The 27,244-nt window shown below is 38.1% G+C and overlaps 4 protein-coding genes across 4 annotated transcripts; all 4 read left to right on the top strand.

Moving 5' to 3' along the window:
• Window positions 1-3,227, top strand: LOC138937000 (uncharacterized). The gene is made up of 3 exons (XM_070302842.1): window positions 1-104; window positions 156-694; window positions 1,897-3,227. The coding sequence occupies exons 1-3, from the start codon at window positions 1-3 to the stop codon at window positions 3,225-3,227; spliced, it is 1,974 nt and encodes a 657-aa protein (XP_070158943.1).
• Window positions 3,228-5,484: 2,257 nt separating this feature from the next.
• LOC138937001 (uncharacterized) lies at window positions 5,485-6,198 on the top strand. The gene has a single exon (XM_070302843.1). The coding sequence runs from the start codon at window positions 5,485-5,487 to the stop codon at window positions 6,196-6,198; it is 714 nt and encodes a 237-aa protein (XP_070158944.1).
• Window positions 6,199-9,611: 3,413 nt separating this feature from the next.
• On the top strand, window positions 9,612-20,064 carry LOC138937055 (uncharacterized). Its single transcript, XM_070302933.1, has 10 exons — window positions 9,612-9,663; window positions 9,742-9,971; window positions 10,110-10,239; window positions 17,799-17,926; window positions 18,018-18,179; window positions 18,247-18,400; window position 18,449; window positions 19,196-19,240; window positions 19,302-19,464; window positions 19,833-20,064. Exons 2-10 carry the CDS (start codon window positions 9,764-9,766, stop codon window positions 19,958-19,960), a joined length of 1,119 nt encoding a protein of 372 aa, XP_070159034.1. The 5' UTR covers window positions 9,612-9,663; window positions 9,742-9,763; the 3' UTR covers window positions 19,961-20,064.
• A 150-nt stretch (window positions 20,065-20,214) lies between these two features.
• On the top strand, window positions 20,215-23,366 carry LOC138937003 (uncharacterized). The gene is given in 4 exon segments (XM_070302850.1): window positions 20,215-20,219; window positions 20,642-21,294; window positions 21,297-22,001; window positions 23,182-23,366. Coding segments are annotated over 4 exon segments (1,548 nt in total).
• The last annotated feature ends 3,878 nt before the right edge of the window (window positions 23,367-27,244 follow it).

Genomic DNA, 27,244 nt, shown 5'->3' on the forward strand with positions numbered 1-27,244 from the left:
ATGACGGACTCGCTGCAGGGCCTCCTCATCGAGCAATCTATTACAATAAGCTCGATGAAGCGAGTGTTCACCAACTTTAAGAAAATGGGCAAGGCCAACGTCACGTAATACAAGGCGAAGAGTCGACTGGACGCCTTGGAGACATTATGGGAAAGGTGTCAACGTCTCAACGTCCAGCTTCAGCAAATAGCAACGGCCGACGAACAGCGTACAGTCAAATACTTCACCGAGGAGGAATTCTTTACGGCCGAGGACGTCTACCACGAAGCGGCGGACTACCTCGCAGATGTGATAGGTAAATTCTCCCGGTGCGACCCGACTGCGGCATCATCGGTAAGCGACATTTCTTCTCGCGAATTGTCTGGTGCGGTTTCATTGCAATTACCACGAATCCCGTTGCCGAAATTTTCCGGTAATTTCGCGGAATGGGAAAACTTCCGCGGCATATTCGAATCGCTCGTCGCCTCGAAAGAATCGCTGTCGAATACGCAGAAATTACATTATTTAAAAGCCAGTGTCACGGGCGAAGCCGCTGTATTAATTAATCATGTTAAGATTGCAGACACAAATTACGATGGTGCGTGGAAATTACTTATCGAAGAGTACGATAATCAAAACGCGATTATTCATGCGCATATTCATGCTTTCGCTGATTTGCCTATTATGAAAACGGAATCCGCTGTCGAACTCAAAGGTTTACGCGATGAGTGGCCTTCACTTGGACACGGTGCAAATGGACACGTTACAAATGGACACGAGATTGTGCACACGGTTCAATTGGACACAGTGCATTTGGACACAGTAATTTTGGATACAGTAGCTTTTGGACACATAAGAAAATACGCATCGTTTACTTGGACACCGTTCAATTGGACACTGTTCATTTGGACACCGTTCGTTTGGACACAGAAAGATGCGCACCGTTCATTTGGACACCGTTCGTTTGGACACCGTTATTTGCCCACCGTTCGTTTGGAAACCGTTCATTTGCCCACCGTTCGTTTGGACACCGTTCATTTGTACACAGAAACATGCGCACTGTTTGTTTGAATATGTAACAGATGGAGAGAAATAAAAATCATTTTGGGAAAATATAATCAGTATTCTTATAACACTTTATACTGGTAAATCTATGTAAAATATGAAATCGTGAAAAGGAGATACATTTGAAGGTTATAATATCTGTCAAAATAAAATATATTCATACTTATATATCTCTGATACTGATGTCATTAATTTTACATTGCTTTTAGCACTTTGTTTAGCCTTTCGCATATTTGGATGTCATGCATGGATACAGTGGGTTCCGCCCCCCCTGCGGGGGGGCTCCACTTCCGGAAGATATAACCTAACCCAAACCTATTTCTTATTTAAAACAAAAATTTGGTGTGGATTACGTCGTATAATTTAAATCAAATTTTGGTGTCCAAACGAACGGTGTCCAAACGAACGGTGGGCAAATGAACGGTGTCCAAACGAACGGTGGGCAAATGAACGGTGTCCAAACGAACGGTGGGCAAATGAACGGTGTCCAAACGAACAGTGGGCAAATAACGGTGTCCAAACGAACGGTGTCCAAATGAACGGTGTGCATCTTTCTGTGTCCAAACGAACGGTGTCCAAATGAACAGTGTCCAATTGAGCGGTGTCCAAGTAAACGATGCGTATTTTCTTATGTGTCCAAAAGCTACTGTATCCAAAATTACTGTGTCCAAATGCACTGTGTCCAATTGAACCGTGTGCAAAATCTCGTGTCCATTTGTAAAGTGTCCATTTGCACCGTGTCCAATTATACTGTGTCCAAGTGCACCACTCCCTTACGCGATACCGTTGCCGCGTCATTAGCCGCGTTAACAAATTTAGGCAGACCTGTTGAAAAATGGGATGACTTATTAGTCTATATTGTTTCGCAAAAATTTAGTCCACGCACACGTAATGAGTGGAATCTGCAACGCGGTAAATCAACCGCATCTCCGACGTATGAAGAGATTCGAGATTTTATGACGCTGCGAATTCGAGGACTAACCGATCATTCTAAGTTAAATGCCGATACTTCGTCTCATAAAAATAAAGGCTCTCATCGGGCCTCGGTGAATAACGTAGCCACCGAAAAATGTTTGAATTGTTCCGGCAATCATAATTTGATGTTATGCGACGAGTTTAAGCGTAAATCCGTCGAACAGAGAACTCAGTTTCTCAAATCGCACAAATGTTGCTTTAATTGTTTAAAGGTCGGCCATTTCCCGACCTCTTGCAAGAGTAAAAAACGCTGTAATTTGTGCCGACGAGCACATCATAGGCTCTTGCATCGTGACTCGAATATACCAGTACAGAAGATTAGTGAAAATTCTGTTTCGGAAAACAAAACGCTTAACGCTCAACCGAGCGGCTCAGCCGCCCCTGAGATAAAGAACGAGACCGCCGTCGCTTCCGTTCAAACGATTCATTCGCCGCTGAAAAATCCGCCGAACGTGTTACTAGCCACCGCATGGGTAATACTTCGTACCATCGAAGGACGTAAATTTAAAGTTCGTGCGTTGTTAGATCAAGGCTCGGCTGTTAGCTTTATCTCGGAATCGTTGTGTCAAACTATGCGCACGAAACGTTCCCGCGCGAGCCTCCACGTACAGTGTTTCGGCGAACGATACAGTGGCGTAGCGAAATCTCAGGTGTCTCTTACTCTCGAGTCTTGTAATGGGCGAGGTTCCTCAACCTTTTCTTTGACTGCTTTCGTATATCAAAAAATTACGTCATACGCTGGCTCAAAGACTAAAACCGTAGATTATTGGCCGCATTTACGGAAATTATCTCTCGCGGATCCTGATCCGTTCAGCAATCATCCGATCCATCTGCTCATCGGATCAGATTTATATGGATCATTATTAAAGCAAAAGGTAAAACATGGTCCGACCAGAACTCCGACGGCCCAGCTTACTGCTTTAGGATGGATATTATCCGGTCCTACCGGCACTTCTAATTCAATTACCGGTTCCGCGACTTCATTAAATTGCGTAACAATTCCTTCGCTCGATTCTCTCCTTCAAAAATTTTGGGAGATCGAGGAAATTTCTTCCGAACTTCAGCTGTCGGAAGAAGATAAAAAATGCGAACAACATTTTATCGAAACACATCAGCGTGCCGAAGACGGCCGCTATATAATACGGTTACCATTTAAAACCAACCCTCCGCTCGATATAGGATCTTCGCGCTTCTTTATTCGAAATTAGAATAACGCCTACGAAAAAATCCGGATCTCGCGAAACCCTATCATTCTTTCTTAAAGGAATATAAATCTATGGATCATATGGAACCTGTCTCCGACGAAAATCCGACGCTTAACCAAGCGGTGTATATACCGCATCATCCGGTACTACACGAGTCTAGCAGCACGACGAAACTTCGCGTAGTATTTAACGCGTCGTGCAAAACGAGCAATGATTCTACATTAAATAATCATTTAATGACCGGGCCTAAATTACAACGCGATTTGTCCTCAATTATCCTTCGTTGGCGTCCGTTTCGTTATGTGTACACCGCCAATATCAAAAAGATGTTTCGACAGATCCGCGTTCATCGAGACGATGTCGATTTTTTACGGATCTTTTGGCGATCTAATATTAATTCTCCGATACAATCTTATCGATTGCTTACAGTTACATACGGTACTGCTCCAGCTCCGTATTTAGCCATGCGCGTTATCAATCAATTAGCTATCGACGAAGGTCATTCTTTTCCAAAAGCACAAACAAGATCCAGTTCTTTGTTATCGCTTTACCCTTTTCTCGGGAAAGATAAATTAATTCGCCTTGGCGGGCAGATTGATAATTCGTCACTCAGTTATGATGAACGGCACTCTATAATTTTACCGAAACATCGAATTTCGGATTTATTAATCGCTCAAGTTCATAAAGCCTCTCTTCATGGAGGCACTCAATTAATATTAAGAATTTTACGCCAAAATTATTGGATAATTTCAGCGCGCACCAGTGTAAAATCTCTTATACGTAGTTGTGTAAGGTGCGTACGCGAACGCGCACGTACCTCGCGACGAGTGGCCTTCACTTGGACACAGTACAATTGGACACGGTGCAAATGGACACGTTACAAATGGACACGAGATTGTGCACACGGTTCAATTGGATACAGTAGCTTTTGGACACATAAGAAAATACGCATCGTTTACTTGGACACCGCTCAATTGGACACTGTTCATTTGGACACAGAAAGATGCGCACCGTTCATTTGGACACCGTTCGTTTGGACACCGTTATTTGCCCACCGTTTGTTTGGACACCGTTCATTTGCCCACCGTTCGTTTGGACACCGTTCATTTGCCCACTGTTCGTTTGGACACCGTTCATTTGCCCACCGTTCGTTTGGAAACCGTTCATTTGCCCACCGTTCGTTTGGACACCGTTCATTTGTACACAGAAACATGCGCACTGTTTGTTTGAATATGTAACAGATGGAGAGAAATAAAAATCATTTTGGGAAAATATAATCAGTATTCTTATAACACTTTATACTGGTAAATCTATGTAAAATATGAAATCGTGAAAAGGAGATACATTTGAAGGTTATAATATCTGTCAAAATAAAATATATTCATACTTATATATCTCTGATACTGATGTCATTAATTTTACATTGCTTTTAGTACTTTGTTTAGCCTTTCGCATATTTGGATGTCATGCATGGATACAGTGGGTTCCGCCCCCCCTGCGGGGAGGCTCCACTTCCGGAAGATATAACCTAACCCAAACCTATTTCTTATTTAAAACAAAAATTTGGTGTGGATTACGTCGTATAATTTAAATCAAATTTTGGTGTCCAAACGAACGGTGTCCAAACGAACGGTGGGCAAATGAACGGTGTCCAAACGAACAGTGGGCAAATGAACGGTGTCCAAACGAACGGTGGGCAAATGAACGGTGTCCAAACGAACGGTGGGCAAATAACGGTGTCCAAACGAACAGTGTCCAAATGAACGGTGCGCATCTTTCTGTGTCCAAACGAACGGTGTCCAAATGAACAGTGTCCAATTGAGCGGTGTCCAAGTAAACGATGCGTATTTTCTTATGTGTCCAAAAGCTACTGTATCCAAAATTACTGTGTCCAAATGTACTGTGTCCAATTGAACCGTGTGCAAAATCTCGTGTCCATTTGTAACGTGTCCATTTGCACCGTGTCCAATTATACTGTGTCCAAGTGCACCACTCCCCCTCGCGACAGCTGATGGGGAATCTCCCCCAGCCCCGCGTCACGCCTTCGGCTCCGTTCTCGCACACAGGCGTCGAGTACGCCGGGCCGATGAATATTATTCCGTCAGTCGGCCGCGGTCAACGATCCAAAAAATATTATGTTGCCGTTTTTATTTGTCTCTCGACAAAGGCCGTCCATTTCGAATACGTAGATGATTACGCTACTAACGATTTTCTCTCCGCCTTTCGGAGATTTGCAAGCCGTCGCGGTCTTCCATCCGACATGTACAGTGATAACGGCACTAATTTTCAAGGCGCGGACCGCGAATTAAACACTACCTTTCAGCGACTTGTCGCCGACCCTCAAATACAAGACGCTATCGCTAATGATAACGTAAAATGGCATTTTATACCTCCCTCTGCTCCGCATTTCGGCGGACTTTGGGAAGCCGGTGTCAAAGGATTAAAGTTTCATTTGAAACGAGCGATTGGTTCCCGAACATTATCGCAGATCGAGTTCGCTACGCTGCTGTGTCAAATGGAGGCTTGCCTAAATTCCCGCCCGATTTCCGCGTTACATGATGATCCGAATGACTTTTCCGCGTTAATTCCGGGTCATTTTTTAGTCGGTCGCCCGTTAGTAAGCCCGCCTGAAGAATCTGTTTTAGATATCGATTCGAATCGGCTGTCTCGATGGCAGCAAGTGCGTGCGATTTTAGAGCAGATCTGGCGTTCTTGGTCTTCTGATTATTTGCATACATTGCAACAAAGGCGTAAATGGCGAGAAAACAAACCGGAGCTCAAAATTAACGAGCTGGTATTGTTGAAAAATAATTTGGCACCTCCTTCGAAATGGGAACTTGCCCGAATATTAGACGTACATCCGGGATCGGATGGGCATGTCCGAGTAGTTACATTGCGTACTGCCAAAACCACTCTAAAGCGACCAATAACGCAGATCTGTCAGCTACCGATATCAAGTGACACTGGCTCTTAAATTAATTTGCGTTTTCTTTATGCGTTAATAATAATAAGTTTGACTTTAATTATCGTCACGCTCTATATATGTACATATATCTATTATAAGAACGCCTATGTAAATAACCCTGTGCTAAGATTTACTGATTATGTTAATTCATGTATTTCGATTGAATCACCAACGATCTTTATCTGTACTCTTTTCCTATTATTGTATATTGAAAAATTTGCTGTACAGCTCTTCGGACCGTCTGATCGAGAATTATCATTAAGTTGCCGTGTATCGATTTTGATGGTAGGATTGAACTAGTTATTTCGTAACCTACCCGGTATACGAGGCGAGCGGGATGTTCGAGAAAGTAAGAGTTTTATAAATTATATTATTAATTTTGCTTCTCGAACGTTCTAAAGCGAGACGTTACGTTCGAGGCTTTGTTTTCATTCCGTTTTTGTGGTTTCTTCGTATCGTTCGATTCTGACAAACACCTCGTTGTCGATAGCCGATTGGCTCTCGGAATCGAACGATTGAAATTCCGTTTTTTTGTAGTACACGTATCGACCAGGACTATTGTACGTGGATCGCAGAGAAGGTTTTTCGTTAAGACACTTCGTCGCAAGCCTTCACCGGGAGCACTCCGAACGCCTAACGCTCATAAAGTTATAGTTAAACGATAATTCGCGTGTCCGCTCATATCTTGCTGTCGCGTGCGATTACCTAAGACGGTCCGGGAGTTGGTGTCGAAAGGAATAAACACTTTTCAACAAACTAAACCCGGACAAATCATTTACGTCCTATCTCTCCGATCAGCGAAACAAATAAATTCTGTTAATGTGGACGTGTAATTCGAAGGCGCGGCTACACAACTACTAGTCGAAACAACTCCTATATCCTTACAATCCAAGACCTTCTAACCAAATACTGTGTCGCTTCTCCTATTCAAAATGCTGACTCTCTTTCTATCGCAGAAGCTTTTATCAAGGACTTTATTTGTATATATGGAGCTCCTAGAGCCCTGTTAACTGACCAAGTTCCCACCTTTTTCACATCGCTCATGAAGATCATAGCAAACTATTTTAAAATCAAACAGTATCGCACAACCGCTTATTACCCGCAGTCTAACGGTTCTGTCACGTCTCAGTATTCGAGGTTAATAAAAAAAAATATAAAATGAATATTCGGAGGAGAAAGTCAAATCTCTACCGTCAAACAATTCGTATAGACGCGACTATATTAATTAATTTTTAATTCAGAGAAAATTAAATTATATTTAATTTATAATCTTGATATTAATGTTAATTATTTATTAAAATATGAATTTCTTTTCGGTCACCCTGCATTCACCGGGTCTACCGGGGACCAGAAGACTGATAACTTGTCAGTAATAATGTAAAAAATTGTATTGTATCTTACCATTAAAAGGTTATAGAATAATGATTAATATGCTGGATTCTCCTTGATGACGGTCCTCCAAAAATAGTACTAATGCGCTTAATGTAGTAGAGTGGTAATATGAAGTAGAATAAAGTGACACTAATTATTTAGCAATTAAATGATTTTTATTATTACAAGTCGTTAGACTAACGCCTGGTATGCTTGTAGTACAATAAAAAAGTCAGTGAGACTATGTAAGAGCTTGACGACGCGAAACGCCGGATTACTATCCGCTTGATTCAGAGTTAAAGTAGTAACGTGTTAACCGTTTGGCTTCTTGAAGTAGTAAGACGTGTTAACAGGTTGAAGATTCGAAAAGTAATGATGGACGTCGAGCTCGCTCTGAGCTCCTCCGGTCTTCAGGTGCTGGTGGGGAGCTACTGCATTCCAACTTATTTGTCTGGCTTAATCTTTTCGAGCGGGCAGATAAGAATATTGATCGAGGGCTAATCCGCATTCCATGCACAGTCTAAGACTCTTATAAAACTTTTAAAATGTTACATGAATGAAATATTATTTCTTATTCCTAATTCCTTATCGTTATTTATATTATTACGCCACGCAGTGTTATAAATATGCGCTTGCAGTATACAACTCTTAAAAATAATATGAATATAAAAATTCTTAAAGTTAATACAAATGTGTATAAGAAGTATAAAAATTTGTAATATTAAGGCATCTCAACTTATTAAAGCCTTTTACCATCTATCTCGTCTCGCAATATGTATATACGGGATACGCATTCGTATTCTTATAATGAAATATAAAATTATTATTTTTCTTTTTACAATTCTTATTTTCTATTTCTTGATATAAAATCTTATGTTATTTAGAGCTAATATGTGCGTGTATAATGTTGGAGTTACAATAATTAAAGTTTTTTATGCTTAGTGTGTTATGGCATATATAAGAACTGTCTTCCATACAAATGTATATCTATATATACTACATGAACTGTCTTTCATACAAATGTATTTCTATATATATATTTTTGGCTAATGAATTTTAAGAAATGATTTTTGGCAGAATTATTGTGCAAGATCTCTAGATTCTATGTATACAGAGTTTAGGCTTATGTATACGTTTTAAAATAATATATATATATATACATAGCGCCTTTAATTTATGTGTTAGAATTTCAGCGTTTCTTAAAATGGTATAGAATTTTGAACTGTCTTAGACATAAAATTCCAATGGTGATGCTACGCAAATGTCCAATTAATATACGTACGTACGTACATTTCTAATATTTTATTTTAATACACAGATATAAGCGATGAAAGTTTGGTGTCGTCAAAGTAGCCATTATATATATATATATATATGTATATATACCCTATCACGCGCCTGTCGTAACAAACGATCACCTGGGCTTATGATAAGGAGAACCTCATTAATGCCGTTCAGAATATACGTTTGAACCGAGTAGCGCGAACGTGAAGCGCATGTGCGCTTCTGGGTTCTTGATTGGACAAGACTACGACATGATTTGCGTAACAGTGCAATAGCACAGTATACACTGTGGCAACAGCGGGAAAACGAGAAATGTAACACGTGCGCAATAAGTGATTCTGAAGCCGGTCGAAGTTTTGTGTATCTATGTGTATCTGGCGTGTCTGTTATAAAATAAAGAGAAAATAATATATTAGCAAAAAAGTAAATATTGTACACACTCCTTTTTCAAACTTATTTCTTTTTCTTACATGTGCAATATACGATTATTAATAGGATCAAATTCTTCGTCAATTGTTATTAAGGATTTGTTTTTTGTTTTGAGATCGTAACCGGCGAGTATTTGCTTTCACATTGTGCCTTTACATATAAAACTGATGTGTACAAATTTGTTTCTATATAAATTGCAGGATTTTATTATTATTATTTCTGTGGGTGAAAAAGTTAGATACATATATTAATGCACAAATTGTGATATTGAAGCCTAACCTACAATACTACATAAATTATTATGTGTATTTATGTCAATAAGGAACACAAATGTCAATATTTGTTATATTAACATTTTAATAAATTTGATAGAAGATTTCAAGCGTACAGGTGAGTTTATTAAAATACCTGTCTAATCTTGTAATAAATATATACATATGTATATTATACTATGCTTTGTCTTTGCAGGCGAAATAATCCAAAAATAAGTATGGCTTATGTTGTTGTAGAATTTGATGAGAAACACGGCGGTGGTGTAGCTGCTGTTAACAGTGCGTGGCTTACACCTTTTAAAAAGGAAGTTTTTTGGCCTCCGTATAAAAATCAAAATAAATTTGATAAAGCTTTGAGAACAGGGGAAACAGTTGAAACTGAAAAATGGACACTACACAATATTTCGCGTATTTTTTACAGAAGTGGTAAGTTAGTTTTCCATATAAATTTATTTGTTTATTCTACATATATATATATATATATATATATATATATATATATATATATTTATTTATTTTACATATATATTTATTTATTTATTCTACATTTTTTCTAAATTGCAGATGATCTTATAAAGACAAGAGAGAAACTAAAACAGTCAGAAATTATATCAAATTTGGAGAGTAAAGAAGAAAACGAAGGTATACGTAAGAAACGGAAAAGAATATCTTGTTGTGCCTCCGGAGAGGCACGGTAGTTGGGATCGTTTGCCGGAAGGAATTTGGGAATTCGGGCTCCGCCTGAGAACTTTATTTAAATAATTCGGACACTTTCCACATTAAATAAATAGATTAATATCAGATTTATTTGTGGTTTGGTTTATTTACAATGTTCCCGCACTTTCGCTCACGTCGCGTATCACGATAACGGTTATCTTAACGTGCGCGTGTCTAGAGTCGAGTTTCGGTCTCGAGACTCGCCTCTCGCTTCTTCGTGTATATTTCTGCCGACTGCGTGGCTATTTAATATTATAATAATTATTGATATTCGTTTTGACACTCGCGGTTGATAGAGATATTACTCGCGTAAAGGAATAAAGATTGCCCGCGTAATATTAATTAATGATCAAGACTGCCCGCGTAATATTTATGGTAAAGACTGCCCGCGTAATATTTATGGTAAAGACTGCCCGCCGTTCGTTAGCGGTGGGCCTTTTTATTAACTCCCCTTGGTTTCCCAGGAGGGGATCGTTTAGCGACAAGACCATGCGTCGTGTCGCTCGATTTTGCGGCAAGATCCGGATGCAAGCTAAGGAGTTCTAAGTAGGACTTCTTTGCTTGCATTTTCGCAATTTCCTTTCTGCTTTTCGGTAGGACTTCTACGTTGCATTTTCGCAACATCCTTATTCCGCGTGCCTTGGTTTCCGCGTTTTCGTAATGGATGATTGCGCGGTCGCTCGGGCTTCGCGCGTGGCTCGCGTTGTCAGCGCTTCGTTCGGTCAACGTTCGTAACGTGATCTGTATTCGCGTTACACGTTGAGCAATATCTTATTGTATAAAATAATATCTCTCTAAAATAATATGTATCTAATAATTCGTATATAGCCTTCTCGGGCTATAACATCCCTCCCCCGTAAAAAAAAGAAAAACGGAGGTGTAAAAGTGACGTTTTTCGCAAAACAAACTTATTTTAAAAATTATTTTTTCTTATTCTAATGTACAACATTTTTCCCGTATACAATATGAGATATAATCGTTTCTTATTATTCCTATACTTATCTAAAATCGTGTACTTAGACTTCGTTTTAGTATGGGTTTTGGGAATCTGTAGGACATACGTGGTTCATCTTTTTCGTAAAGAATTTGTCATTATTGTCCTGTAAATTATTGTTTATATCTTTCAATTTACTTCTTATTCTAATTTTCTATAAATTGTTTTAATTTATTTGTATGCATGCGAACCGCTTTTCTTCCTTTCTTAATTGTATAATTCACGTCCGAATTTTTCTCGATTATTACGTACGGTCCGGTCCATAGGGATTCAAGTTTCTTAGATCGTCCGCGTCGGAGCGTCTCGTCGTGTACTAATACCTTGTCTCCGACTTTAAATTTTATTTCTCTAGTATTTTTGTCGTATTGTTTTTTGGCTTTGAATTTTTCTTCTTTGATATGCTCTTTTGCGAGCTGATTCGTTGCCCTTAGTCTTTCTTTCAATTCTTGCGCGTAATCGTCATAATTATATGTTGGTTTAGGCGGTCTCGTCAGTGACGTAGGTAAATCCGCTTGGTGCCCGTAGACTAATTCGAAGGGTGTATACCCCGTAGCTGTGTGTGGCGTCGTATTATATGTGAACATTGCGAACGGTATCCATTCGTCCCAGTCTGTCTGGTCTTCGTTTATGTAGTGTCTTAAATATTCTGCTAATGTTCGATGCGATCGTTCTAACGCGCCATTACTTTCCGGATGATAGGCAGTTGTTTGTATTTTATTTATTTTTAATAATTTACATGTATTTTTAAATATGTCGCTGAGAAAATTTGTGCCTTGATCCGTTAAAATTTTTTCCGGTATTCCGTGTTCAAGTACAATTTTTGTAACGAATTCTTTACTGACCGTGTTCGCTTCTTGGTTTGGAATCGGTATCGCTTTGCTGAATTTCGTTAAATTGTCTTGGAATGTTAAAAGATATTTATTTCCGTTTGTTGTAACTGTTAGCGGTCCTACAATATCTAACGCGCATTTTTCGAACGGTTTAGTAGGCGTATCCGTAATTATTAACGGTACTTTATTTTTTCGCGATAATTTATTTTTTTGGCACAATTCGCATTTTGCGATGTATTTTTCTACATCTTTCGTTATTCCTGGCCAATTATAATTTAGGCGGATTCTTTTTATCGTTCGTTCAACTCCTTGATGTCCTCCTGTGGGTGCATCATGATATTCATATAATATCTGTTTCTTGTCTTCCTCTGTGTATATTTTTTCTTCGTCGGAGTTTGTTTCTTCTTCTATTGCGAGGACTTCTCGTTCTTCCTCTTCTGTTTCATGCGCTTCTCTTGTTACATTGCGGCTCAGTGCATCGGCGTTCGCGTTCGCTCGTCCGGCTTTATGGATGATTTCATAATCATATTCTTCGAGTTTTAATCTCCATCGGATTAATCTCGATCCGGGATCATTCACATTAAATAACTAGATTAATGGTTTGTGATCGGTTACGATTTTGAATTTCGTACCATATACGTATGGCCTAAAATGTTTTACAGCCCATACAATCGCTAATAATTCTTTCTCGGTTGTATTGTAATTCTGCTCCGCCCGCGATAAAACTCTGCTGGCGTAAGCAATTGGTCGGTCATTACCTACTTTTCCTTGTGACAATACTGCTCCGATTGCATAGTCGGAAGCATCAGTGGTCACTATGAATTCTTGGTTGAAATCTGGATACGTTAGCACTGGCGCTGTCATTAATCTTTCTTTTAGTATTTCGAAAGCATTTTGCTGTTCCATAGTCCACTCGAATTTTTCCGTTTTCTTCGTTAGTTTCGTCAGTGGCTTGGCTATTTTTGAAAAATCCTCTATGAATTTTCTGTAGTATCCGGCTAGTCCTATGAAAGATTGTATATCTTTTACTTTCTTCGGCGTCGGAAATTCTTTTATCGCGGTTAGCTTTGACGGGTCCGGAGATATTCCATTCTCCGAAATAATGTGACCTAGATAAATTACTTCTTTGCGCAAAAACTCGCATTTATCTGGATGCAATTTTAGATTATTTTCTCGGAGTCTCTGTAGTACTTCCTTGAGTCTTCTATTGTGGTCCTCTAGGCTTGATCCGTATATGACGATGTCGTCTAAATAAACTAGACATTTAAGTCCTTGCATTCCTGTTAGAATTGAATTCATCAATCTCTGGAATGTTGCTGGCGCATTTTTCAATCCAAACGGCATTCTATTAAATTCATAGTGTCCGTAGGGCGTTGAAAAAGCTGTCTTTTGTTTATCTTGCTCAGCCATCGGTATCTGGTGATATCCTGACGCTAAGTCTAGTGTAGTAAAATATTTAGCGTTTCCTAGCTGGTCCAGTATATCGGTGATATTGGGCAGTGGAAATGAATCGCCTATTGTTAAATCGTTTAGCTTCCGAAAATCTATTACTACTCGGAGCTTAGGTTTTCCGGATGCGTCGGCCTTTTTCGGTACCACCAATAAAGGTGCGTTCCATTGACTCGCGCTTGTTCGGATTATGCCGTTTTTCAGCATTTCTTGCACCTGTTTATTTACTTCCGTTTTGTGCTTTTCGGGAAGACGATACGGTCTCGTGTTCACCGGCGAGGTGTCGGCGCGCGTGTTTATCTCGTGCTCTACCGTCGCGGTGCACGTCAGTGGTTCTCCGTCCAACTGAAATGTATCGTAATATTCTTCGCATATCCGTAGGAGTGCCTGTTTTTCTTCCGTATTTAAATGTTGCGTGCGTAGTAGTTGTCATATTTGTCCGTGTCTCGAGTTAGTGTACTTAAAATTTTTTCTTGTTTCCACCGTATGTATTTTAGACTCGATCTCGCGTTCTATGTTTTCGAGGGTGACGTTCGGCGTCTGTATCTCGACTTCCATATCGGTTGTATTTATAATACTAACGGGACACGTGTAATCTTTAGGTTCTACTAAGCAGTTTCCAAGGTAAATTCCTGGAGCTGTTTCTTCTGCTCGTACTATTCCTATTCGATTTTGATTTGTTGTCGCTTTTACGATGGTCTCGCTGCGCGGTTTTAGAATCGTTTTGTTAAGCGAATGGAATTTTAGTACGGCGTTTCCTATTTTTAATTGATTTTGATTATAATCACAGGATACCGAATGTTGTCGAAGGAAATCGATTCCTATTATTCCTTCGTATTCTATCGGAATGTCGTCTCTTACAACGTAAAATGCATGTTTTACCTTGTGATTGTCCATTTTAATCGTGGCGTACATTTTTCCTATGGTGTGTACTTTATGTCCGGTTATGCCTGTGAGCGCGATTTTATCTTCGTGTATCAATGCGTTGTCCTTTAAATGTTTCAATTTTATTAGTGAGATGGTCGATCCTGAATCGTACAACATCTGTATTTTTTCGTTTTTCACTTGTCGCATTGGTAATGTTATTAGCAATAAGTCCGTCTTTTTCTTCGCACGTGGCATATCTTTAATATGCGTAACGCGATACTCAGATGCAGGTCGCGGTTGTCTCTTTCTCGCTTCTTCCTGCTCGTCTTCGCTGCTGCTACTTGCGCTATCGGCGTTTTTGTTTTGTTGTCGCGGTTTCTTTCGATCGCGTATATTTTCGTCGCGCGTTTTTTGCTGATTTCCGACTTTTAGTTTATTTGTATTGTTTTTCGGTTTTCCTTTTAGACTCCAGCATTCGTCGCGGCTGTGTCCTGTTCTTTTGCAATGCGAGCAGTATTTATTTATCGCGTTTATTCGCGAGGGTTTTTCCGGCTTCGGGAGCGCGTATCGGCTGCTACGGCAATCGCGTCCGAAATGTCCGTTTTTTCCGCATTTAAAGCATTGCGATGTCGGATTTCGACTATTTCGCGAGTAACTAAATTCGGTTTTATTTTTATTAGCAAAACCACTCGTTCTCGCTGTTCCCGGTCTGAGTTTTTCTTCGGCGCTCGCGCCCGTTATCGCTTCTTGGAGCGTCGTATATCGCTGCGCGCGTACGAGCACTTGTAATTCGTCGTGTAACCCGATTTGGAAATTTATTAATGCCTGCGCCTGGATTGTCTGTTGAATCGTGCGTTTGGATAATGCGGAATGCTCTTGTCCTTCGATCATCGAATCGTATAATTTCATCGCTAGTAGATCAACGCGTTGTCCGAAAGCGTACGCAGTTTCATTCGGCTTTTGTTTTAGCGAGTTGAATTCGATCTGTAAATGTGTCGTGCTTTGTTTCGACTGGTAACAAGTCTCGAGTTGCTGCTTTAATTCGTCGAACGTTTGTATATCTCGCGTCTCAAAGTCCTGCATCGCTTTCCCTTTTAATTTTGTAAATAAGATTGCTTGAATTAACGATTCTTCGTCTGCGGGGTTTATGTTCTGCACAGCGTATTTGCACGCGTTTAAAAATTCTTGCAGTTTATTTCGCGAGGTTCCGTCGAACTCGGGGATCATCATTCTCGCTTCCTTTAACGGTAGATAATTCGGGGCGACGCTTCGTCGATTTCTGATATCGCGTCCCGTTCGCCCATATGTCGTTTCAAACGCATTACTATCGTTTTCCCTGCTAATGTCTGTATGACGGGGTAATTGCGCGTCCGCGCTCTCTAATCGCGTTACTCGTATGTTTAACGAATGGATGTCCGCGCGTATTTCATTTAAAATGTGTATAATCTCCTTTTCCATCGCGGTTTCTCTCGTGGGGCGGTGTGTGATCCGCCTCCACTATATTTCGGTCCATTTGGTGAATGGATCGTCGCATTCTTTCTATTTCCTCGTCTACCGCGCTTTGTGGCAGGTTCGCGGGAGTGTTTTCTCGCGGATTTCGCGATTCGGCCATATTACTTTCTTGTTGGCTATAAATTTCTTCCGGATCGAATAGATCGCTTTCGTAGGAAGTTAATGAAAATTCGCGCCGTAGGGATACTCTACTTGGAGTTCTACTAATATACGGTCGCGTACGTCTAGTCTCGCGTTGAGTGTCGTCAGTGGGGTCAGTCGTATTACGCGGGAATAGGCTTTCGTCAAAATTGTTAAACGGAAATTCGCGTTCTGTGACGACGTTTTCCGGTAACTCGGGCTCGCTTTCGCTCGAGTATTGCGTTTCTAAGTTTTTTCGCACGTTATAAATATTTTCTCGCGGTGTTAATCTTAATTGAATCGCTCGTCGGGCTGGTTCGCTCAGTAACCACGATCGGTTCGCTATCGGTTTCGGTATATTCGAACCTTCCGACATTCACGCTATTATATTTATTAAATTTTTTCGGACTTACAATAGTATAACGGCTCGCATGATCGCTCGCTGTGTCAGTAGGTTGCTGACGCTGCAGTCCTTCGCTCGGCGGCTGATACGGCTGACGATGCTCGTCGTACGGCGGTCGTTGTCCGGCGTCGGTGCGTTGTCTGTAGAGTTATCGTAGGTCGCGATGCTTGGCGGCTCACGTTTCTGCTACAGCTGTTGTGGCGATGCTCGTTCTGTTGTCCGTGCGGTGTCTTCCGTTGATTGTAGTTTCCGTCAGCTTACGTTTTACGTGTGCTGGCGTGCCTGTCCTGTTTACACTCTGGGTGCTTTGCAGGTCTTAGGGAAGGCTTAGCTGCTGCTTCCGTCCGTCAACTTCAATTGAATTGATTGTTGGCGTGCCCGCTTTTTAACACAACCGTGTCTTTTGCAGGTCTTGTTTAGTTCTGGCGATGCCTCGGCAGATCCCACCGCTGCCACCAAATTATGTTGTGCCTCCGGAGAGGCACGGTAGTTGGGATCGTTTGCCGGAAGGAATTTGGGAATTCGGGCTCCGCCTGAGAACTTTATTTAAATAATTCGGACACTTTCCACATTAAATAAATAGATTAATATCAGATTTATTTGTGGTTTGGTTTATTTACAATGTTCCCGCACTTTCGCTCACGTCGCGTATCACGATAACGGTTATCTTAACGTGCGCGTGTCTAGAGTCGAGTTTCGGTCTCGAGACTCGCCTCTCGCTTCTTCGTGTATATTTCTGCCGACTGCGTGGCTATTTAATATTATAATAATTATTGATATTCGTTTTGACACTCGCGGTTGATAGAGATATTACTCGCGTAAAGGAATAAAGATTGCCCGCGTAATATTAATTAATGATCAAGACTGCCCGCGTAATATTTATGGTAAAGACTGCCCGCGTAATATTTATGGTAAAGACTGCCCGCCGTTCGTTAGCGGTGGGCCTTTTTATTAACTCCCCTTGGTTTCCCAGGAGGGGATCGTTTAGCGACAAGACCATGCGTCGTGTCGCTCGATTTTGCGGCAAGATCCGGATGCAAGCTAAGGAGTTCTAAGTAGGACTTCTTTGCTTGCATTTTCGCAATTTCCTTTCTGCTTTTCGGTAGGACTTCTACGTTGCATTTTCGCAACATCCTTATTCCGCGTGCCTTGGTTTCCGCGTTTTCGTAATGGGTGATTGCGCGGTCGCTCGGGCTTCGCGCGTGGCTCGCGTTGTCAGCGCTTCGTTCGGTCAACGTTCGTAACGTGATCTGTATTCGCGTTACACGTTGAGCAATATCTTATTGTATAAAATAATATCTCTCTAAAATAATATGTATCTAATAATTCGTATATAGCCTTCTCGGGCTATAACAATCTAGAAAAATATATAATTCATCGTCAGATGATGAACAAGAGGAAGAACGAGGAAAACAACGAGAGAAACAATTACCCAGACCACCCCTAGTAAAACAAAAAAATTTTAATGCTTCTAAACATTTAGAGAAAGGTATCTCTTTATTTTACATATATTCAAATATTTGTTCTATTGTTTTATATTTTACCTTGAAGAAATAAATATTTGTTACATTTATTTTCAGATTTTACTTTGGCCCGTTCTGATTCACCTTTGTCGATTAGTACTCTCAATACAAGTGAAAATATAAGCCCCAGTGTAGCAAGTACTGCAAGTAATTCTGTTAATAACATTTCAACGACTCCACGTTCACATCGTCAATTTATTCATACAGCGGATAATTTTGGTTTGTAAAAGCTGATTTGTCAAAGTAGATATAATGTCAACAGTTTTTATAATGAAATATTTTTCAGAAAAACTTGTTTCCCTGATAGCTACTGTCAAGGAACAGAATGATGAAATATTGCAATGGATGAACAGACAAAATACAAAAAATATAAACAATGTGACCGGATTGCCTAATATACCATTTTCATTTCCATTGAACACAGTTGAGGAATTAGATCAGTTAGATCAGTGCATGCCACAATCTGCACATTTCGGCCGATTTCCGAGAGTCAACGCCTATCGCCCCCCCCCCCCCTTGCGTCTTGAGATCCTCAACTAGCAACCGTAACCAAGCGCGCGGCGCTCTGCCTCAGGTACGGTGCATCTATACCGCGAAGCCGTTCCGTACTCCCTTACTGCCAAATATCAATGTTTTAAACGCGATCTTTTTAGAATTTTTTAAAATAATTAATTCAAGAATAAAGTTTCAATACTCGATTATTAATTACATTTACAATATAATAATTCTAAAAATATTACGTTATTCTAATTTATATAATGACATCATATACTGGGAATATCCAACAGTCTATAACTTAAATAATATCGTTCATAAGTATTTCGTGCTTTTAATAAAAGCGTCTTTTATAAAACTTTAAATTTACAATTATTTATTAATTTATATATCGGAAAGAGTTTCCGCGCGCGACACATTTAACAAATTTAATCTATCGAATATAATTTAATAATATTTTAGAATTATTATATCGTAAATGTAATTAATAATCGAGTATTGAAACTTTGTTCTTGAATTAATTATTTAAAAAAATTCTAAAGAGATCGCGTTTAAAACATTAATATTTGGCAGTAAGGGGGTACGGAACCGCTTCGCGGTACAGATGCATCGTACCTGAGGCAGAGCGCCGCGCGCTTGGTTACGGTTGCTAGTTGAGGATCTCAAGACGCAAGGGGGGGGGCGATAGGCGTTGACTCTCGGAAATCGGCCGAAATGTGCAGATCGTGGCATGCACTGAGTTAGATGTTTACTTGAAAGCAAATAATGATGATAATATAGCTTTGGTATGTATACGCAATAGCATTTGATACCATAGAGCACGTAGATAATGTAATTTCTTTTCAGTCGGCATATTTGGCTAGTCTGGGTGGAAATCATGTACCAAGCAAAACAAATAGAATTTTGAAATATATTTTGACTGATGCTGTGGCGATAAATTTTAATTATTACGGCAAACGTTCACAGAAAAGAGCCTTCTTAGATTTATCCTTGAAAATTTTAATTGTGGGTAAGTGTATTTTTAAATTTATTTTTTGTATGCATAAATGGGCATTTGGTTTTTTTCTTTAATTTGATGTAATTTACCGTATATAATTCTTATAAATTTTAATTAATAAGAATGACGGGCAATTTGTATATAACTTAAATAAAATTCAATTTATAAATTTATATAAATTTACATTTAAATCCACTTTTAAACAAATCCTTAATTAAAACTTTATTGCTAAAAATTTTTTTATTGTTACTTATTTAAATCTTAGAAATTCTACATTTTAATTTGAATTAAACTTATCATCTAATGTACTAGATATTTTAAATCTTTTAATATAATTTATAATATGGCTTAAATTTGAAGGCAAACTTGATATTTCTTAGGTGCAGTCAAGAGAAGCGTTACCAATACAACCGATAAAGAAATAGAAGATGCAATAAAGGTTTGGCTGAAGCATGCTCAAGATCGTATGAAGAAAACGAGAGAAAATGCTCGAAAAAATGAGGTATAAGTTGAAACCTATTGTAGGTAAACGCCAATTTTATCGTAGAATTGCACTAACTGTTCGTAAAACACTTCAAATTTGTGATAAGAAACCCAACATAACACATAAGAATATTTCACTTAATAGCATATATGAAAATAATAATAATGATGCACTTGATAATAATGTGTCAAATATATCACATGGGAATATTTCACTTAATAGTGAAAATGAAAATAACGATATTAATAATATACTTAAAAATAATGTGTCCAGTAATTATGATGCAAGTTTATCGCTAACGTTGTCTGACAACACTTTAGTTTCATCTGATTTAAATATAAATTTAAATAGTACAGTTTCTCAGCCATGTTTAAACTCAAGCTTAAGGCAGTGGGCTCTTAATTTTAATGTCACACATTCAGCAATTACTAGTTTATTACACGTATTACACGTTTTTCATCATGAATTGCCTTTAGACTCCAGAACGTTATTAGAAACGTCAAGAAATATTAAAACAAAACAACTCAATAATGGGCATTTTTATTATTTCGGTCTGAAAAATATTTTAAAATCTATTTTATCGCATATAACAGAAAATTTTGGAAATAAGTTAGATATCAGTTTTAATATTGATGGACTTCCCCTATTTAACAGTTCAAATTTACAATTCTGGCCGATTTTAGGACTAGTAAAAAATTTTTAAAGTAATTCCTTTGCTATTGTATTTTGCGGTAGATCAAAACCACAGCCTTTAGAATTATTTCTAGAAGATTTTATTAACGAACTTCTATATTTGTTGCAAGAAGGTATTGAAATCAATAACAAAAGGTATCACATTGCTATCCACAGTTTTGTGTGCGATGCACCTGCTAGAGCATTCATAAAGTGTATAAAATCCCATACTGGCTATTCATGTTGCGAAAAATGTGTGATACAAGAACAGTATATACAAAATCGAGTTGTACTTAAAGATATATCTGCACCGAAAAGAACAAATGTTTCTTTTGTTAACCAACAAGATGAGGATCACCATATCGGAATCTCTCCATTAGTTAAATTAGGAATCGGAATGGTCACTGTTTTTCCAATTGATTATATGCATGCTTGTTGCTTAGGAGTAATGCGAAAATTATTAAATTTTTGGATAAGTGGTGCGTTGGCAACACGATTATCTGGTCGTAAGGTGAATATTTTATCAGAGCACTTAGAATCCTTAAAATCATATATACCGTTAGAATTTAATAGAAAACCCAGAACACTTCATGAGCTTCCAAGGTGGAAAGCGACAGAGTTCCGTACGTTTTTATTATATTTAGGACCCCTTGTACTAAAAAATATAGTCGATACAGCCGTTTATGAGATTATTTACTTTTTCATACTGCGATATCAATTTTAATATCTGCAAAATTTATATCAAAATTTAGTTGTGCATTTCCACAAGAACTGTTAAATACATTTGTTAAACATTGTGAACAATTATACGGCCAAGAATTCTTAATCTATAATGTACACATTTTATGTCATTTAGCTGATGATGTGCAGATTTATGGGCCATTAGATTTATTTTCATGTTTTCCGTTCGAGAATTATCTTGGCCAGATTAAAAATTTAATAAAATCTCCTAATTACCCTTTGCAACAAATTGGTCGTAGATTACACGAAATGAATGCAGCATTAGAGAATAATTTACCTATCATAGAAAAACAGTTTATTCATGCTGTAGAAGATAATTTGAGTCCATTAGCTGAAAAATTTAGAAGCGTTTTCTGTAAGCAATTTAAAAAATTTAAACATGGAGATTTCACTATTACCACACATTCTTATTCAAGTGTAAATTCGTATTGTTTAATGAAAAATAATATGCTCATTCAAATTCAAAATGTTATAAGTCTACAAGAAATATTTGTTGTTGGAAAATACTTCACATCTTACGATTCTCTGTATAAGTATCCCCTAGATTCAAAAGAATTAAATATTTATGTTGTAAAAAATTTAACACATGAATCTGATATATGGCCTTTTCATGATATACTTGCAAAGTGCATTGTGTTTCCTTTTGATAATTGTTGGGTTTCTTTTCTTATTATTCATACATATTAAGAAAATATGGTAAAAATATTAGAGCAAAACGTTAAAATAAAAGAAGAATAACATTTTGAATAAAATATTAACTTTTATTTTAAAAAAAATTTTATTTTAAAGAAACATGTATACTCTGTTAAAAACTAAGATAAGTGAGCTTAAAATTATGTTTTCATTAATTGAAATGGTATATATACAAGTAAAATTATATTTTCACATATAACACTTAAATATATAATACATATATATGTGTGTTTCATATTTATAATACTTGAATAAAAATATTTTAAACTCACTTATCTTAAATTAAATTTAAGACAAAAGTTGAATTTTTTTTTATTAAAGGCTGTGCTATAAAATAGATAAATGCTACAAATAAGAATTTATTTTATCGTTGCCGTTTATATAGGTAGAGTCTGTATTAGATGCTCAGCCATTTTGTTATCATTTGAAAGTCTATTTTGTAAAGTACACAAGTCTAAATATTGTAAAACATACATATGTATAATAAATAAATATATTTTGTTTAAATATTTTCGACTTTTTAAAATTCTTAATTAACAAAAGAAATATGGTATACACACACATATCTTTTTAAATTTAACGGTATTTTTAAGGCAATTTTAAAATAATTATGACGTCATACTAATGTCATCCGATGACGTCATTTATGTTGTGACAAATGGCCGTCAGTATAGAGTCATTTAGACGTCATACTAATCGTCAGTTTGACGTAAATCCTGACGAAAACGTACGTAAAAAAGACGTCTAATTGATGCCGTTATGCTACCTGGGTACTTAGCATTAGTAATTCAAATTAATATTTTTTTATTAACTTCGAACACTGAGACGTGACATTACATACCGTCGCCCGAGGCTTTACAGGACAGACCATACAATCCGATACCGTCTCCCTCCAAGATTTATTAGATGAAAACGCATTAAACAAAATTTATAACAACACGTTAACGAAAATTTGGAACGGATTCACTACATTCGGCGCAGCAACCGCCGGCGTATTCGGTATATTTATTATAATAAGAATCATAAAAATTGTATTTGATACATTAATTCGCGGTTATGCATTACACGCAGCCTACGGCTGTAGCTTACACTTACTCGGAGCAATCTGGAGCTCCTTTACACATTTATTATTATACTAGCGAACAGACCACAACCACCGCCACAACCAAATGTAATTCCCGAAAACCCACCTGAACACACTGCGATAAATACACAGAACGCGAATGCAGATATAATGCCTAATGCACCTGTTGAAAATAACGAACCACGCGCCATACCTATAGTCTATTCACTTAGGGACATACGTGCCAGATTGGACGAATAAATTTCATCATAATTTCTTACTCCGAAATTTAAACTAAGGGGGGTGGTGTGACGTCTTAGCCGCACGTTAAATTTTTATTTAAATAATATATTTATTGTTAATACACCCATAGGAGGTGAAAGAAGTAAAAATCCAGAGAAAATTATTCGTTCAAAGCAAAAATCTAACTTGTAAAATAGTGTTCATACTTGCGAGTCACCCCGTATGTAGCCAACGCCCGAGCGCGCCAGCGGGTGACGCAGAAATAATCATCATATATAGACCATAAGAATAATTAATAATTTATATTTGCATTGCACAGTTAGACAGACAATTCGAACGCTTTAAATTATAACACATATATATATATATATTATATATATATATATATATATATATATATATATATATATATATATATTGTTAGCAGTGGTATCAACGCAGAGTACTACTCGAATCCGCGTAACACAACCGACACTCGCGTACCGCAAGTAAATAATTAACACTCCTTTGAAAGAACGAAAGGAACTTTAATATAATAACACAGAACACTATTATACAAGGAACACAGAACTATAACGGTTATCGTAATCTCGAATACGTCTGCCCGGAATGGCATCCGTCGCGAGACTCTAAGATGGCCGATCTCTCTTCAGATGAACGCCGTTGTTTAACAACAACCCTTAGCAACGTTCTCCCGGAGACGGGTACAGCAGATTCAGGAATAACGGTCACAGACGACCCGCAGGGACGCAACAATATATATACGAATATACAAAAGATCTTTTAATAAACGACAACTTTTAATAAACGAAACTAACTTCCAAAGCATTAAATTCAATAAGAAAATACACGCGAAAGGAATGAACAATGCAAATGTAACGTTATTAACTAACAAATGCGTGTCCCGTATAAACATAGCAAATGGGACATAAGTACATGCTTTAATTTTAAGTACACATACATTTATATGCACACCATAACATTTAACTTTATATTATTTTATATCCTTTATTTAATAGCATTAAGAATCTTATACGCATCATACGCATTTATATACTTTATACTACGCGCTCACGAATCCTATATAACGCGGCGTTCTTCATTATTAATAATGCGTTTAGCAATAAGAAGCTAGGAGTATAAGAAATAATATTTTATTTGCTGTAGCATTATAAGAGATTTATAAGATCCTTAGAACTGTGCATGGAATGTGGACTAGCCGACGATCGATATTCTTATCCGCCCGCTCGATAAGATTAAGCCGGACAAACAAGTTGGAATGTTGCGAGGCTACGATATAGCTGTCCTTCTCGCACAGAGATCCCTACCAGCGACACTTCCGTATAGAGTATATAAATGATGCGTATAAAGATTCTTAATGCTACTAAATAAAGGATATAAAAGTTACACATTATGGTGTGTATATATAAATGTATGTGTACTTAAAATTATTATATTAAACCATGTACCATTTTGCTATGTTCATACGGGACGCGCATTTGTTAGTTAATAACATTTAATAATGTTACATTTGCATTGTTCGCTGTTTCATTCCTTTCGCGTGTATCTCCTTATTGAATTTAATGCTTTTGAAGTTAGTTTCGTTTATTAAAAGTTATCGTTTATTAGAAGATCTTTCGTATATTCGTATATATATATAGTATATATATATATATATATGTTATAATTTTGAAGCGTTTGAATTGCCTAACTAGCTGTGCAATCTTAAATGCAAATATAAATTATTAATTATTCTTATGGTCTACATAGGATGGTTATTTCTGCGTCACCCGCTGGCGCGCTTGAACGTTGGCTATATACGGGGTGATTCGCAAATACAAGTCTTACATTTAATGTTGCACTCTCTACTGAACGAACAATTCTCTTTGAATTTTATTCTTTTCACCTCCTATGGGTGCGTTAATAATAATTTAATGTTTATTTAAAAATAGACGTGCGATTAAGACGTCACAATAGTAATATAAATTTTAATTTTTTTTCTTAACTTCGAATACCGAGACGTGACATAACTATCTATGTGTTCCCCGTCTATACTTGATATACAATCAGTATTTGGGATAGAAGCAACGCAGACCCTTTCCTCCTATTTTTACGTCAGAACATTTGAAAGATGTCATGTATTAACTAAATTTGCCCTTTGCAACGATTGCTATCGCGATCTTACAAGCATCGAATTGCGTGAGTGGTCCGCGATATCCTTGCATGTAGTCGAGATAGGTTACTACGCACCCGGTAGAATTGCATGTTATAAATGCAACAAAGCATTAAGTTTTGCTAGATCAGGAACTTCGTGCCGTTTGTGTACCGACAAGTTAAACGAATTCGGTCGAAACCCTGCGAGTATAAACAGTTTAATTAACAATCCTGAACGAAATCTGGTACTCCGCACTGAAGAAGTACCCCAGCTGCCTAATCTGCACCGTTAACTACACTTCGCCTTGACTCAAATCTCGCAATTGGTCGCGATCTTCACCAATATCCTCGCGTATTCTATGAATATTCTATGAATATTCTATACTCTACGCGAAAATCCGGTAACCCTCAGTCGCGGGTTATTCCCGGAGACATTCCGAAATAGCAACATAGCCCGGTACAAATCCGAGAACGCGAATTCACCATTATCGCGAGGCGATAATGGTGAATTCGCGTTCTCGAATATAGAACAGGGACGTAACAACTAACAAAACTTGCGTACATAGCGATCTCAGCTCTGTGCTCAGAAAAGCGTTTCTCCTAAGTTTTCCTGATGTTGTACAAGAATTTTCGGCAAATCTCGCTTACTGACACGTAACTAAGACGTTCCGAACGAACAAAACTTGTGTACATAGCGATCTCAGCTCTGTGCTCAGAAAAGCGTTTCTCCCGAGTTTCCTTGATGTTCTAAGAAAATTTTTGACAAATCTCTCTTACTGACACGTAACCAAGACGTTCCGAATGAAAAAAACTAGCGAACATAGCGATCTCAGATCTGTGCGCAGAAAAGTGTTTCACCTGAATTTCCTTGATGTTGTACAAGAATTTTCGACAAATCTCACTTACTGACACGTAACTAAGACGTTCCGAACGAACAAAACATGCGTACATAGCGATCTCAGCTCTGTGCTCAGAAAAGCGTTTCTCCCGAGTTTCCTTGATGTTGTACGATAATTTTCGTCAAATCACACTTACTGACGGGAGTGGTGCACTTGGACACAGTATAATTGGACACGGTGCAAATGGACACGTTACAAATGGACACGAGATTTTGCACACGGTTCAATTGGACACAGTAATTTTGGATACAGTAGCTTTTGGACACATAAGAAAATACGCATCGTTTACTTGGACACCGCTCAATTGGACACTGTTCATTTGGACACCGTTCGTTTGGACACAGAAAAATGCGCACCGTTCATTTGGACACCGTTCGTTTGGACACCGTTATTTGCCCACCGTTCGTTTGGACACCGTTCATTTGCCCACTGTTCGTTTGGACACCGTTCATTTGCCCACCGTTCGTTTGGACACCGTTCATTTGCACACCGTTCGTTTGGACACCGTTCATTTGCCCACCGTTCGTTTGAACACCGTTCATTTGCCCACCGTTCGTTTGGACACAGTTCGTTTGGACACCAAAATTTGATTTAAATTATACGACGTAATCCACACCAAATTTTTGTTTTAAATAAGAAATAGGTTTGGGTTAGGTTATATCTTCCGGAAGTGGAGCCCCCCCGCAGGGGGGGCGGAATCCACTGTATCCATGCATGACATCCAAATATGCGAAAGGCTAAACAAAGTGCTAAAAGCAATGTAAAATTAATGACATCAGTATCAGAGATATATAAGTATGAATATATTTTATTTTGACAGATATTATAACCTTCAAATGTATC

This window comes from Polyergus mexicanus, unplaced genomic scaffold (genome assembly GCF_030449975.1).
Source record: "Polyergus mexicanus isolate NDT 795.1 unplaced genomic scaffold, iyPolMexi1.0 SCAF_10, whole genome shotgun sequence".
Lineage (NCBI taxonomy): Eukaryota > Metazoa > Arthropoda > Insecta > Hymenoptera > Formicidae > Polyergus > Polyergus mexicanus.

Coding starts and splice junctions, on each gene's coding strand:
- LOC138937000 (XM_070302842.1), top strand. CDS start 1: ATGACGGACTCGCTGCAGGGCCTCCTCATCGAGCAATCTATTACAATA. Junction 105..155: donor ATGGGCAAGGCCAACGTCAC/GTAATACAAGGC, acceptor ATTATGGGAAAG/GTGTCAACGTCTCAACGTCC. Junction 695..1,896: donor ATCCGCTGTCGAACTCAAAG/GTTTACGCGATG, acceptor ATGACTTATTAG/TCTATATTGTTTCGCAAAAA.
- LOC138937001 (XM_070302843.1), top strand. CDS start 5,485: ATGTACAGTGATAACGGCACTAATTTTCAAGGCGCGGACCGCGAATTA.
- LOC138937055 (XM_070302933.1), top strand. CDS start 9,764: ATGGCTTATGTTGTTGTAGAATTTGATGAGAAACACGGCGGTGGTGTA. Junction 10,240..17,798: donor TGTGCCTCCGGAGAGGCACG/GTAGTTGGGATC, acceptor ATAACAATCTAG/AAAAATATATAATTCATCGT. Junction 19,465..19,832: donor CTTGAAAATTTTAATTGTGG/GTAAGTGTATTT, acceptor GATATTTCTTAG/GTGCAGTCAAGAGAAGCGTT.